Source organism: Cervus canadensis, chromosome 18 (genome assembly GCF_019320065.1).
Source record: "Cervus canadensis isolate Bull #8, Minnesota chromosome 18, ASM1932006v1, whole genome shotgun sequence".
NCBI lineage: Eukaryota > Metazoa > Chordata > Mammalia > Artiodactyla > Cervidae > Cervus > Cervus canadensis.
In genome coordinates, this window is record NC_057403.1 from 23,169,108 (window position 1) to 23,183,235 (window position 14,128).

General features: G+C 55.2%; 1 protein-coding gene across 2 annotated transcripts in view; it reads right to left on the minus strand.

Annotated features, from left to right (window-relative positions):
* SPTBN4 (spectrin beta, non-erythrocytic 4) overlaps nucleotides 1–14,128 on the minus strand; it is a 78,580-nt gene that overhangs the window by 2,163 nt on the left and 62,289 nt on the right. The window contains exons 23-35 of one of the 2 annotated variants that reach the window (XM_043437226.1): nucleotides 13,572–13,850; nucleotides 13,340–13,470; nucleotides 12,283–12,487; nucleotides 11,120–11,500; nucleotides 9,591–9,835; nucleotides 5,908–6,046; nucleotides 5,732–5,816; nucleotides 5,183–5,379; nucleotides 3,986–4,611; nucleotides 2,861–2,930; nucleotides 1,947–2,239; nucleotides 616–789; nucleotides 419–461 (exon numbers count right to left, since the gene is read on the minus strand). In XM_043437226.1, coding sequence (XP_043293161.1) covers nucleotides 419–461; nucleotides 616–789; nucleotides 1,947–2,239; nucleotides 2,861–2,930; nucleotides 3,986–4,611; nucleotides 5,183–5,379; nucleotides 5,732–5,816; nucleotides 5,908–6,046; nucleotides 9,591–9,835; nucleotides 11,120–11,500; nucleotides 12,283–12,487; nucleotides 13,340–13,470; nucleotides 13,572–13,850 — 2,868 coding nt within the window. The remainder of the gene's footprint in view (nucleotides 1–418; nucleotides 462–615; nucleotides 790–1,946; nucleotides 2,240–2,860; nucleotides 2,931–3,985; nucleotides 4,612–5,182; nucleotides 5,380–5,731; nucleotides 5,817–5,907; nucleotides 6,047–9,590; nucleotides 9,836–11,119; nucleotides 11,501–12,282; nucleotides 12,488–13,339; nucleotides 13,471–13,571; nucleotides 13,851–14,128) is intronic. The other variant, XR_006263480.1, reaches the window with a different exon arrangement.

A 14,128-nucleotide genomic window follows, 5' to 3' on the forward strand; every position in this document is an offset into this window, starting at 1 on the left:
AGTGTCCTTAGAGATCCAGCCTCAGGGAACCTTTCTAATAACCTTCTTCCTTGAACTGTCCTTCAGCACACTTAACCTTTTGCAATTCTGTACCTCTGTTTCCTTGTACTTGCAGTTCCTTTTTTTTTTTTTTTTTAAGCTAATGCCCTCCTAACTTTTCAGTCTCATCTCAGAAGCCAAAGCAAGGAGGTTGGACTTTATCCTGGGGCCTCCAGGCAGCACTTCTGATTCTCCATCTCCCACAGTTAGGCTAGGAACTTCTGAAATCTCGTTGCCATGGGCTTGCCCATTCAGCCCAGGTAACTCTGGCTTGCACTTTCCCTCTTCATAGCCCCATCACTCAGGGCCAGGAGCCAGCCAGCCAGCCAGCCAGCTGGCTCCTGAGGTTGGAATAGGGAGAGAAACGATCGGATCTCACCTCATCTTTAGCCTGGAGCAAAAACTCGCTGCCGTCCTGGGTCCTGTGGGAGAGGACACAAGACTTGGGGGCTCCAGGACTAGGGGCACAGCCCACCCATCCACCCATCTACTGACGGTCCTCCAGGGGAGCAGGGTATTGTTGGGAGGGGGAAGCTGGGTCTGGGACCCTCCCGCTCTCCCATTGACGGGGCTCACTGGAGCTTGAAGACGTGCTTCTTTTTCTTGTAGTCACTAGCCACCTCGCTGGTGGCCTTGTGCAGGCTGAGCAGTGGCTCCCCGCCGTGTGTGCCCCCGGATGCCGGGCCCTTGGCGTCCTTGTAGAAACCCAGCTCCCCCTTGCTGAGCACGCAGTACAGGCTCACCCATGACCTGGGGCAATGAGATGGGGCTCAAGGCAGAGTCAAAGCACTCTGCCTGGGTATTCTTCATTGATACCCTTCGGGGGCTGAATATGCCTGAGTCTTCCTCCCTCTGGGCCTTTGCCCTAGTTGAGCCACACGCCAGGATTACGCTTCCTTATGGCAATTGTGAAGCTGAGAGGAGTGTCCCAGTCTCCGGGAACCAAGCCTTTGCCCAGACTGGCCCCTGCTGGAACTGCTCTTCCTCATCCCCTCCCACACTGAAGTTCCTGAAGGCAACACTTAAGCTGTCTCCTCCACAAGCCTTTGCTTGGGCATGCTCCTTGCTACTCCTCCACCCCTGTTCACCCTCATCCCCAAATCCCCTGAAGGGCTGATCTACTAGCCTATGTCTGAAAAGAGGAATTCTTATCTCCCCATTCAACCAAAGCCCCAACCGAGGAGGAAATCTCCCACAAGCAAAATACCCCCAAGGTGCCCCTTGGTCTCAGCACAAGGAGGAAAGACTAACTCCAGACCCCACAGACAAAACCTCAATCTGTTCTGCCCAACTCATTCTGCTTGTTCAACTCTTCCCTTTTGGGCTCCACCTCTCCCTAGATTCTGACTCCCAGTTGGACAAAAAAGGGTTGAACAGCCCCGAGCTGGACTCCCAAGAGTAGACACATCACTGTCAGGCCCCCCCATCCGGAAGGAAACCTATATGAGGTGCCCCCACTCCTTAGTTTGGGATCAGCCCCTTATCAGACCCTTCCGCAATCTGAACTGAAATAAATTAACCCACCCTACTCATTGGCTGAAGGACCTCTCCAGGCTCCACCTCACAGATCTTGAGAACCCTCTTGACTAGACCCCACATCTAGTTTGCTGTTAGCACTAGTTAACTCTTGGGTTGGTTGATCTGAGACTTGAGTAGCAATAACGTCTTCTTCAGGTCCCGTCCCATCTAAGCTCCGCCGGCTCCCATTGGTCACACTAACCTTAAGCCCCGCTTCTCCGGTTCATTGCTTGACTCTTTGAAGTTAAGGCCCCCTTCTCAGGCCCCACCTACCCCACCACGGGTTGGGCGCCCTAGAGTTTGGCCCCACCCCCTCTCCAGGCCCACCTATTCATTCATTGGACACTGCGCTTGGGACCCGCCTTCCAAAGCCCCGCCCACACGCTCACCGGTTGGACGACTTGCGGTTAGCGTCGAGCTCGCGCTTGCGCAGCAGGAAGCCCTCGTGCTGCACTGTATGAGTGGGCGGTGGTGGAGGCGCGGGGGCGGAGCCGCCCTGGGCCGGGGCGGAGCGCGAGCGCCGGCTTCCCCCGCCCTCACCACCCTCTCGGGGCCGCGGCCGCCGTCTCGGCTTGGGCCGGTCCCGCGCCCGCGGCCGGTCCGGCCGAGGTGTCCGCTCGGGCGGCTCAAGCCCGTTGGGCAGGCGGCCGGGGGGAAGTTCGCGAGGCTGAGGCAGCGAAGGCTGTGTGAAGGGAGGGGGAAGAGGGGTGCTGTCCATAGTGGGGCGTGGGGGGCCATCTGTCTGGGGGAACTCACGGGCCTGGGGGGTCCCATCTGTCTGCAGGGCCATCTGTCTTGGAGGCGAGTCTGGGAGGACCTCAGGGTTGGAGTCCCAACGCTTAAGGGCTCCCCGGATCTTGGGAGTGGGCCTGTCAGGACTCTTATGTTTGGAATCCCTCTAGATCTTGGGGGTAAGGGCTCTGGTCCTATGGAGGTGGGGATACGGGCAGGTGGGTGTCCCATCTATCTATAGAAGGAATCCGGGGCCTTCTTTGTTTGTGTATCGTTGTCAGTAAGGAATATTGAGACTCCTGCTGTGCTTAGAGGAAAGGGTCTAGGACAAATGTGGAAAGTCTGGAATCTGTGTTGTGTAGGGTGGTAGGAATCTCTTAGGTCGGTGGCCTCATCTTTCTAAGGGAGAAAATTTCAGATTGTGGTAGGTGTCTCAGGGCCGCTGTCCATCCCAAGAGTCTCTCTGCACAGTTCAGACAGGGGGCAGGGCTAGGCTCCTGTGTTTCTGGAATCCTAATTCCTGCTCTGAGAGGGGCCCCCATACCCCCACCCATGCCGAGGCTCAACTTACCCCAACAGGGAGCCCTGGGCCTGCCTCTTTCTCCTGCAGTTGCTCCACAATGTCAGCCAGGGTGGCCTTCCTGGGGGCAGGGTGCAGAAAGATTCACTGGGACTGGGATGCCTTCTCCCAGAGACCAGCCTGGCTGGCTGGAGGAGCCTCCACATCTTAGCCTGAGAGGCCAGGTCCCTGTCCACTTCCGCAGCTGCCTGTCTTGGCTGTCTGCCTTACATACCATGGGTGCTCAGCACTGTGTCTGTGAGGTGGACGAAGGAACCTCTCTGCCCTCTTGAGTTTTAAGCAACACAAAGACCAAAATGCAAACCGGTGCCTTCAAGCCTTTGAACACACTGTTGCCTTTTTCCACCCATCCCCTAAGCTTTCAGGCTCCCTGGATTTGCCCCCTCCCAGCCCCTGGTCACTCTGCGTCATACTCTCTGGTGACAAATCTGTTTCTCCCACTGGACTGTGAGCCACATGAAAGCAGGGCTAGAGCTGGTTGGGTCATTGCTCTCCCTAGCACATACCACACACAGAGTGGGCGCTTGGCCAGTGTTCATGAAATACAGAATTTAAAAGGGGTCTGGAAATCACTGTCACTGAAACGTCTTTGACCAAAGGCCTCTTTCTGGGGACACAGCTGATTGAAGTGATCCACATGACACATTCTCATTAATTCTGGATTCTGAAAGCTCTGGGTTCTGGTCCTGTTTCACCCAAACTGAGTGAATTGCCCTCTCTGAGCCTCAATTGCTCCATCCATAAAATCTCCCAGTTTATAAGGTGGAGATGGTGATGAAGGATCTTAACTCCAATCAGAGAGGTGATGGTTCCACCGTTAGCCCCGTGGAGAAACTGAGATGCAGAGAGGATGAAATCCTTGCTCAGGGTCACCCAGGGGATTTGATGCAGGGGTCAGGACCCGGTACCTGACAACCTGCACCTGAAGGAAGCCACTGCCACTGTGGGTTGTTAGGCAGGACTCCTACCCTCTTTCAGCCTCTTTCAGTTTACATCTCTGTTCAATGGGTACCACGAATGTATCCAGGGAGCTAGGCAATTCTGAACCCTCGCCTCTGGGCCTGCGCGACTCCAGGAGCTCTCCTTGTCCCCCTTCCTTCACTCCCTAGGCCTCACCCCTTGGCCAGGTCTCCTCTGATGGGCATCTCCTGTTCGCTAGACTCCTGCCGCTCCAGCCGCCGCTCCCGCCGCTCCCGCCGCCTCTCCATCTGCTCGTAGCGGCCCAGGGTAAGGCTGTGTGCCACCTCATGCTCCGTTGACTCCTGCCGCTCTGGCCGCCGCCTCCGCGCAGCCTCCTCAGCTTGATCGGCCGATTCCTGCCGGTCGGGCCGCCGCCTCCTGGGCAGCTCCTCCGCGCGATCAGCTGACTCCTGCCGCTCGGGCCGCGGCCGGACCTGCTCCGCTGCGACTACCGCAGGGGTCCCGGGGGTCTCAGCGGCGTCCTCTGGTGCCACCGGCTGGGCCGTAGGCTCCACCCTCCCCGGGACCTCGGGCAGCCTGTCGATGCGCGGCTGGAGGCGCTCCGGCTTGAGCTCCTGCCGCACGTACCCCACCCGGGTCCGCACCTCGGCGGAGAGCGTGTCCGACGCCCGGCGGGCCAGGGGCTCCAAGCCCCTCTCATAGCCCCCTGGCCGCAGCAGGGGCGCGGCCTTGGCCGCCAGTTCCGTAGGGTCTCCAAAGAACTTGCGCCCCAGGAGTGGGGTGGGCGGTTGCTTGCTCTGTTCTGCCTTGAGTTTCTCAATCTGGGGACAGAGGGGCCAGGCTCCAGTGGAGGGGCAGGGTGGAGGTGGGGACTGGGAAGGTGGCTCTGGGTCGTCTGCCTCACCGCCCAGTTTATTGGTTCTTATCAGTGAAAAAGCAGGGTTGGCTAGAAGCTTAATTCCTATTTTCTCCAGCAAGCACCTAGCGCTCATTTAATAACTGATTAAATCATCGCTTTCTGTAGGTGCCTTTTCGCTCCCACCCACTGCCTCCTTCCTTCAGGATCTTGAGACTTTTATTACAATGATCTCGTCATTCTTCAAGTATCAGATCAGACTCCTCCCAGGCCAGGACAAGTGCTTCTGGGCTCTCAAGTTCCCCTGTGCTTCCCCCATCCTAGCCCCGGACTGTCACTGGGACAGGTGACAGTCTGTCCCCTCTCCCTTCAAAGCTCCCCTCACCCCCAGGACTGGAAACACGGTGATGGTCTGTCTCAGCCCTCATTCAACACAGCGTGGAGGCCGTGTATTGGCCCATGTGTTTCTCTCATATAGAGAGATGGATGTGGGACCGTGCGGGGGTGGGGTCCGGGGCAGGAAATGGGGTGCTGACCGTGGTCAGGCGCCGCAGAGAGCTGAACCTTTCTTCCCAGGCTGCGGCCGCTTTGCGGAAGGCCTCGTGTCGCCGGATAAGCTGTTCCACTTCGTCCACGCTGCTGCCCAGCTCCCGGCTCTGCAAAAGCGGCTCCTGGGCCGTCAGCCAGGCATCGGCCACCACTGCCTCTTGGGCAAACTGGTGCACTTCCAGCACTGAGGAGAGACATTCAGGGGAAGGGTGCTGGGGGCACCCGGGGGCCCTACCTGGGGGCTGTTTTCTCTGGCCTTCCACACCCGCTCTGGCTTCCTCCATCCCAGCCCTGGCCACTTTGGGCTTTGCAGGAAGGTGAAGGGCTGGGCTATTTCTGAGGACACCAGCTTCTCCCCTAGGTGTTGGGAGTCAGTGCCAGGGCAGCCCCCTTGTCCACTCGCCCAGGCCTTCATGTTTGCCGCTGGGGACCCATGGGGTATGCAAGCATGACTGTCACCCTCTGGGCATTTCCTGACACGCTGGGGCATGATGTCCTTGTGCCCTTGAGCCCCGTGTGTCTGGGCCCACACTCACTCTGCTGCAGCCACTCCCAGTGGCGGTCCCACTTATCCGACACTTCCTCCTTCCTGGTCGCCAGCTTGTCCAGCTGCGCCTGGATCTGGGAGTGGCAGGTGGTTGGGAGAGGCATCAGGGTTGGCCTGCCACCCTGATGGGCACAGAGGACAAAGGGGAAGCCCCGCCCCTCCCACCTCGTCAGCCACGGCACTCTTGTTGAGCAGCAGAGAGCGCCCCAGCTCCTGACACGCTGTCAGCTCTGGCATCCGGGCCTCCAGTTCAGTCTTCAGGCCCTGGTGGTAGTTCATGAGCACCTCCACCGATGACACGTCCCTACAGTGGGTGGCGGGTAAGGATCTGAGCCACGGGCCACCTCCCTCAGCCCACCCCACATACACTTCTTGTGATGAGCCCAGATCCCCCAGGCTGGTGCTCCCCCCGCCCACCTCCCACAACCAGGTTCTGAGGGGCCAACCTTCTTCACTGATTCAATGATTCCGACTTCTCCCAGAGTGCTAAAATGTCCCACTTTGGTGATTCTGAGAATTTCAAGATCCAATTTTTCTAATCCTCTAAAGCTATACTTCTGAAGCTTCCACTAGCCCGTGATTCTAAGTCTGTGCTGTCCCAGAGGGTAACCACTAGACATATGGCAGTCAAGCACTTGAAATGTGGCTACTCTGACTTGAGATGTGTTCAAGAGTCAAGCAGACACCATACTTTGAAGATTTAGTATAAAAAATGAAGGAAAAATATCTCAATAATTTTAATATTCACTTCATGCTCAAGTAATCATATTTAGAGTATCCTTGGTTAAGTAAAGGGCTTCCCAGGTGGCGCTAGTGGTGAAGAATCTGCGTGTTAATGCAGGAAACTTAAACACGGGCGATCCCTGGGTTGGGAAGATCCCCTGGAGGAGGGCATGGCAACCCACTCCAGTATTCTTGCCTGGAGAATCCCACAGACAGAGGAGGCTGGCAGGCTACAGTCCATAGCATCTCAAAGAGTCGGACATGACTGAAGCAACTTAGCACACATGCACGCATAAACGGGTTAAATAAAATGAATTACTAAAATGAATTTTCACTTGCTTCTTTTTACTTTTTCTAACGTGGTTACAATAAAATCTTAAATTATATATGTGGATCATATTTGTGGCGTGTGTTGTATAATTATTGACCATTCTAAACTGTTATATGGCCAAAACAAATTCCAAATTTCTGAAGGTTCCATCAGTCAACAAGTATAGCCCTAGAAGGCTTAATACGTCCAGGGACTTTCCTGGCAGCCCAGTGGTTAGGATTCCACACTCTCACTGCTGAGGACCTGTGTTCAATCCCTGGTCAGGGAACTAGGATCCCAGAAGCCATGCAGTGTGACCAAAAAAAAAAAAAAAAGATTTAATGTTGAATATGTTCAAATTTATTTCTGATCATCCACATTGTAACAATTCCTACCTAAGACTTAGTATGCCTAGAAGAGTCTCCCTGATTCTCCCGTCTCCTGAATGTACCCTCCCCGAAATTCTCTACCTCAATAAATTCACCCATTATTCATCTATAACTCCTCTTTTTCCCCTCAGCTCCAGAACCTAATCCATCAGTCAAGACTGGACATTTATAACTTTAAAACATACTCTGTGAAATGGACTTCCCTGATGGTCCAGTGATGAAGAATCTGCCTGCCAATGCAGGGGATACAGGTTCAATCCTCAGTCCAGGAAGATCTCACATGCCTTCAGGCAAATAAGCCTGTGTGCCACAACTACAGAGCTAGATTTCTAGAGCCCATGAGCTGCAGCTACTGAACCATGCGCCTAGAGCCCATGCTCTGCAACAAGAGAAGCCCCTGCAATGAGAAGCCTGCACACTGCAGCTAGAGAGTAGCCCCTGCTCGCTACAATTAGAGAAAGCCTGCAGTAACGAAGACCCAGTGCAGCCATAAATAAATTTTCTAAAAAATCTTTAAAAAATGTTTTAAAATATACTCTGTGAAATGATACGAAATCTGGTATTTGTTTTAAAATAGCTTAGGGTGGAGGGGGCGGAGGGGAGTACATAGACGAAGACTGGCTGGGTATTCACTGTACACCCGTGGGTTCCCTCTGTTACTGTTACTTCAGTGGAGAGTTGAAATTTCTCATAATAAAAAGTTTTTCCATTTTTTCCTAAAATCGATCACTTCTTCCCATTTCTTCAGCCGCCACCCTGGGTCAAGCCAACGTCACCTTGTGCCCTGGATGATGGCAGAAGCCTCCTGAGCAGCCTGCCTGCTTCGATCCTGGCTCTCCACACTCTCACTTCCCACAAGCACCTGGATTGATCGTTCTCAAATATACACCATATCACATCACCCTCTCCTCCTGCTCTAAACTCTCCGGTGGCTCCCATTTCACTCCAAAAAAAGGCAAACTCCTCACCACGCCCAGCACTCAGTCATGTCTCTTTGAGGCCCCATGGACTGCAGTCTGCCAGGCTCCTCTGCCCACGGAATTTTCCAGGCCAGAATACTGGAATGGGGTGCCAGCTCCTACTCCGGGGATCTTCCTGACCCAGGGATCCAGCCCATGTCTCCTGCGTCTCCTGCACTGGCAGGTGGATGCTTTAGCACTAACCGCCATATGGGAAGCCCGCACCATGCTACTGTCCCTCTAAGCTCATTTCCTACCACCTTCCACTCTCCCGCTCACTCACTCTGTCCAGCCACAATGATCATCTAGCTTTTCTGCAAACATATCTAACTACAACCTACCTCAGGGCCTTTGCCCTTGCTGATCCTTTCACCAGGAAGACCCTTCCCCCAAAACTTTACCCGACTCACCACCACTGCACTCAGGTCCCCTTACTTTGCTTTATTTTTCTTTTATTACTATCTGGAATAATATTAAGTGTTTGTTTATTGACTTATCTGTTTCTTGATTCCTCCCTCAGAACGTAAGCTGCACTGGTCAGGGGCTTAAGCTTGCATGCATACAGTGCGTGCGTGCATGTGCGCTAAGTCGCTTCTGTCGTGTCTGACTCAGCGACCCTATGGACTGTAGCCCACCTGGCTCCTCTGTCCGTGGGATTCTCCAGGCAAGAATACTGGAGTGGGTCGCCATGCCCTCCTCCAGGGGATCTTCCTAGCCCAGGGATCAAACCCACATCTCTTATGTCTCCAGAGTTGGCAGGCGGGCTCTTTCACCACTAGCACTGCCTGGGAAGCCCTCTGGCATACGGTAGGCATCAATAAATATTTGCTGAGTAAATGAATGCAGACTCCAGTCCTCACAGTCACAGAAACAATGCTATGTATCCACTACTCTCTACAACCTTGTTTTCCTGGACACACTGCTGGACTGCTTTTCTCAGAGCCCCTAGCAGACAGGTTTGGACCACTGAGCCAAAGGGATGTGAGTGCAGGTTTAGTCTCTAAAACCTCTGGTTGTATTCTCAGCTCTCTTTTCCTCATTTGTAGCTTGATGCAGAAGGCCCAGCAACTCATGTCAGGGCTGATGACAGAAGGACACTGGTTCCCAACCACTGTGGGAGAGGCTTCTGCTGCATACTCACATCAAGCCATGATGTGAGCAGTAAGTCAGTGCCTACTAGGTCAAGCCCCACATACACCTCCCCATCCCTATCCTGGCTTTAATCCATCCCATGCTGTGACACCCCTACAGAAGCAGAGGAGGCCCTGTGCTCTGAGCTCCATGGCAGGCGTGACAAGGGGTCTTCACACATGAGGAGCCTGTAGAACAATGCATGGCAGGTAGAGAAGCCACGCAGGTATTGGCTATGGTGATTTTTTTTTTTTTTTTTATGGGAAGGGGACTGTGGAGGGGCTGAGGGTGGCTGCCCGGAGGCAGGGAGGAAACCCGAGGTGGGAAGAGGGGCACCTGGGCTTGTCAGCTGCCCCAATCTGGCCGGCGATGCCATCCATCCAGGAGAGCAGGTCTCGGGCCTGGCTGTGGAATCGCAGGGTGTCGGCCGTGGAGCTCACGTGCAGGCGGGCGTCCTCGCAGGCTGCCAGCAGCTCCTTCCAGCCTTGCAGCACCTCCTGCTCCCGGCTGGCGATGGCCTCCGCGTGCTCGCCCGCGTACACCGTCCGCAGCTGGGCTGCCCCCTCCTGCAGCTGCCGTACCTGACGAGCACATGGACCAGACCTCCATGGGGATCCAGGCTCCACCCTCGCCCCCACCCCCCGTCTGCGGACTGGGTGCAGAGCCTGAAGAAGTAAGGAGCCTGCACCCTTGAGATTCCAGTGGGTTCCATTCCTAGACACTGCCCGCTTTCTTTTTGACCTTCACACTCTCTGACTTCTTTTTGACCCACTACCGTATTTCTCTCATGTCTGCTGCCTAATGTTTCTGTGACTGACCTGCATTCTGACTTCTTTTACAGCTACCGTCAGGTTTCTTTCAGTCCACTGTCTGAATTCTAACCTGAGAGCTCTATTTCTATTGGGTCTGCCACCTCGCTTTTTCAGGTCCCCCCTCTGTCTTGTTTCAGACCCATGCAATTTCTTTCGGGAAACCCTTCCTCACCCTGACATCTATTAGACGTGCTGTCCAATTTTTTCAGACCACTCCCTATCACCCAATGTCCTTCAGGATCGCTGTTCAATTACTAGCAGGTCTCCCATCCAATTTCCACTAGCTCTGCTGTGTGAGTTAGTCACTGCTCACTCTCCATGGTTTCAGCCACTTGACTTCTTTCAGAGGACCATCATATTTGTGTCAGATCCACCACATAATGACTATCAATCTCTGCTTGACTTCTAACAATCTTTCATATCATATATATAAAACAATTGTCCAATTTCTACCTTCCACTAGACCTACAACCCTATTTCCTTCAGTTCTGTGGCTTGTGTCCTGTGAGGCCCACAGCTTCCTTTTCACCTGGTTTCTCAGATCTACCTCCTAATTCTTATCAAATCCACTCCCTGATTCCTATTAGCCCTGATTTCCATTCATGAGATCCAACCCCATCAAATTTCTTCAGGGAAAATCATGTGATTTCTATCAGAGACCTGCGGTCTAATTTCTATTTGCTTTGCAACCAAATTTCTCTCAACTTCCTTGCAATTCGTTTTAGATTCTCCATCGGGCTTTGGGTAAGATTCACTCTGCAGTTTTCACAAGAACCCCTGCCCAACCTCCCTTGGAAACACTGTCTGATTTCTATCAGGCATACTATACTGCTTTTTTCTTGTCATTGTTTGATTCTGCGCCCCATGCAATCAGTCCATTTTCTACCTGCCCCATCATATAACTTCTCCCTGTTCTGTGGTCTGTTTTCTGTCTATTCCACCGTCTAATTTCAACGTGGTCCACAGCCCGATTTTTGCCAGGACTGCTGCCCCCGTCCTTTGGCCATGCTGCCAGGCCCTCCCACCAGCCCCTCCTGGCCACCAGCCCCCGACCTGGGACACAAGGAGCTGCAGGTCATGTTCAAAGGCGCGCAGGGTCCGCTGCATGGAGCTGGCACTGGGTCTCGGCTCCGGCGGGGTGGTCAGGCGAGGCAGTCGCCTCCGCTTCTCCTCAATCTGTCCTTGGAGTTCTCGGGCATCACTGAAGAACTTATGCAGCTCCCGAGAGGCAGCCAGCAGTTGGGCCCGCGTGCCCATAAGCTCCAGCAGCTCGGCCCAGGCCTCGTTCAGCCCGTCCTTCCACTCGGCCATGGTGGCCGCCGCCGTGTGGCCACACTCGATCAGCTCATCCACCATCTGGTTCACGGCTGCCAGCCGCTCCCGCCCTGCCGTGCCAGTCTCGCTGGCGAACTCTGAGAATTTCTCCTGCAGCACCTGCCACCAGGGAGTGGGGGGCGGGGGGTGCCAGCATGGGCAAAGTGCCGTAGACACGAGCCCCCTCCAACCCACCATCTTGTGGCAGAATAACAACACTAATGGTGACCATCAGAACAAAATACAACATCCCACACTTACTGAGAACTCACTCTGTAGCAACAATAGTAACAATAATAAAATAAGGTAGCTCAGATGGTAAAGAATCTGCCTGCAATGCAGGAGATCCAGGTTCAATCCCTGGGTCAGGCAGACTCCTTGGAGAAGGAAATGGCAATCCACTCCAGTATTCTTGCCTGGGAAATCCCATGGATGGAGGAGCCTGGCAGGCTACAGTCCATGGGGTCGTAAACAGTGGGACCTGACTGAGCAACTAACAAGACCCTAAGAATAGTAACTAACACTGTGTTAGGCTCTGTGGGTATTCAGTACTGTCCTAAGTGCTTTTTTGGGGTCCTCAACCTCTGGAATCTAACGATGATCTGAGGTGTATCTGATGCAATAAAAATAAAGTACACGATAAATGTAATGTGCTTGAAACATCCTGAAACCATCCCCTCTTCCTCATCCGTGGAAAAATCGTCTCTCATGCAACTGAACCCTGGTGCCAAAAAGGGTGAGGACCGCGGCTTCAAGTTATATTAATCCATCAGTGACTCAGCAGAGCCATGAGGTGGTGCTATTACAATCGCCCTATTATGGATGGGGAAACTGAGACCCCGAGAACCTTAGTAGCAGACACAGTGGACCCTGGATCGCTGTTTATTCCTAATGCTGCTCACCGTGACATGCTCAAAGTCCTGGCCGAGCTCAGGGGAGCCGGCCACCACCTCCTTCTCGGCGATCCAGTGCTCGAGCTCATCCACCTGGCGGCTCAGCTGGTACAGCCAGTACTGCTGCTCCAGGCCCACCCGGCGCTCCTCGCCCAGCTCCTTGAGTGCCACATACAGGCGGTCCACCTGAGACTGCCGCCGGCTGATCTGCTCGCTGAAGGCGACAGGGAGGGGACAGGGAAGGGCAGAGACTTCCAGGACCGAGCTCTGAGCCCCTGCCACCCCCTCCCCTCAGGGCAGGGCTGTGTTTCCTCTGAACCTTCAGGCAGAACTGAGTCCCCCCCCAAACTCCTTCATGCACGACTCTCTCTTCTGCAAGTCTTGAATGCAGCCAACTCAGCACTTGCTTCTCAGGGCTCAAGGAAAATTCTGCTTCCCTAAGCTTGATAAGCTCATCACTCCCTCTCATCCCCTCGCGTGTGCCCAGCCTTCCAGGCTGCGGTCACACACCTGGCCCTTCTAGCGACTTCGGGGGGGACTCCAGACCCCTTACTTGGTTCCCCAGCCAACCCACCTCACCTCCAGTCAGGATCTCCAGGCTCAGGAGGACAGAGGTTGAGCCTTGCGCCTCTGTCTCAGACTTCACCCCTGGGCCAAGGCTCCTAGATGTGGCCCCTACACTTAACCTCAGAGAGGCCACATGACCCGCAGTCCAGGAGGTCTCAGGCCACACCCACTCACTGTGCTCCAGGCTCTTCTATCCTCCCAGACACTGGATAGGAACAGAACCCTTCCTGCCCTGAGCTCTTACTTCTCCCCTCAGTTCTAGACAACTCCCCTTACACACTCAAATCTTAGTGCTCCTGGCCCCATACCTTCAAACGTCCTTTCACAGCGCTCCTCCATGAGGGGACCCCAACCACTTGCCAAAGTCCTAAAGCACCAGCACGGGGCCAAAAGGGACCCACCCCTCCCACCCCAACGTCCAGTCCTGACCCTGCCCCAATTTCCAACCGCGAAGCTCCAGATCCTGCCGGACCATTCCCTAAGAACTGGCCCCGCCCACCTGTCCGGGTGCCCCATCTCCAGCAGCGCCCGGCACTGGCGCGACAGCTGCGCGATGCTTTCCTCGTAGTTCTCCACGCCCTGCTCCAGCTGCAGGTGCTTCTTGAGCAGCTGCAGGGTGCTCTGTTCGTCCTGGGGACACACGGCGCCCGCGATGAGCGGCAGCGGCCGACCCCGGGCTCCAGCGCACCGCCCCCCACCCCCGACCCCCCGCACCGCCAGCCCGGGCGCACCTTGCCCTTGTCCTCACTCATCATGAGCAGCTCCTGCTCCCCCAGCCACGCCTCCACCTCGGCCACGTCGAAGTAGTACTGTTCCACCTGGAAGGCGGCGTCGAGCACCTGCTGCCGCCGCTCGGCCGCCTCCCGCAGCCCGGCCCAGGCGCCCTGCAGCTGCTCCTGGCCGCGGCGCACGGCCTCAGCCTCGGGGCTGCGCAGCGACGCCAGGGCGCCCGCGCGCTCCAGCACCTCCTCCAGGCGCGGCCCGTGCGCCTGGATCTCCCGCCGCAGGCCCTGCGGGTGGGAGAGGAGAGGGGGTTCAGAGGCCCGGTGCCTGCACGGCTGGCACCAACCAGGAGAGAGTGACAAACAGCCCCAGATCGCCGGCCACGGGCCGGATACCACATTTCGCGATTCCTCCTCACTCATCCTCCCCTTGTTGCAGGTGGGAAAATAGGCAGCAGAGGTGAAGTACGTTGGGAGAACAAGCAGCTGGTAAGGGCTGACAGGATTTGAACACAAGAAGCTGGATCCAGAGACTCTGCTTTCAAACAAGATCCTTGGTGATCCAT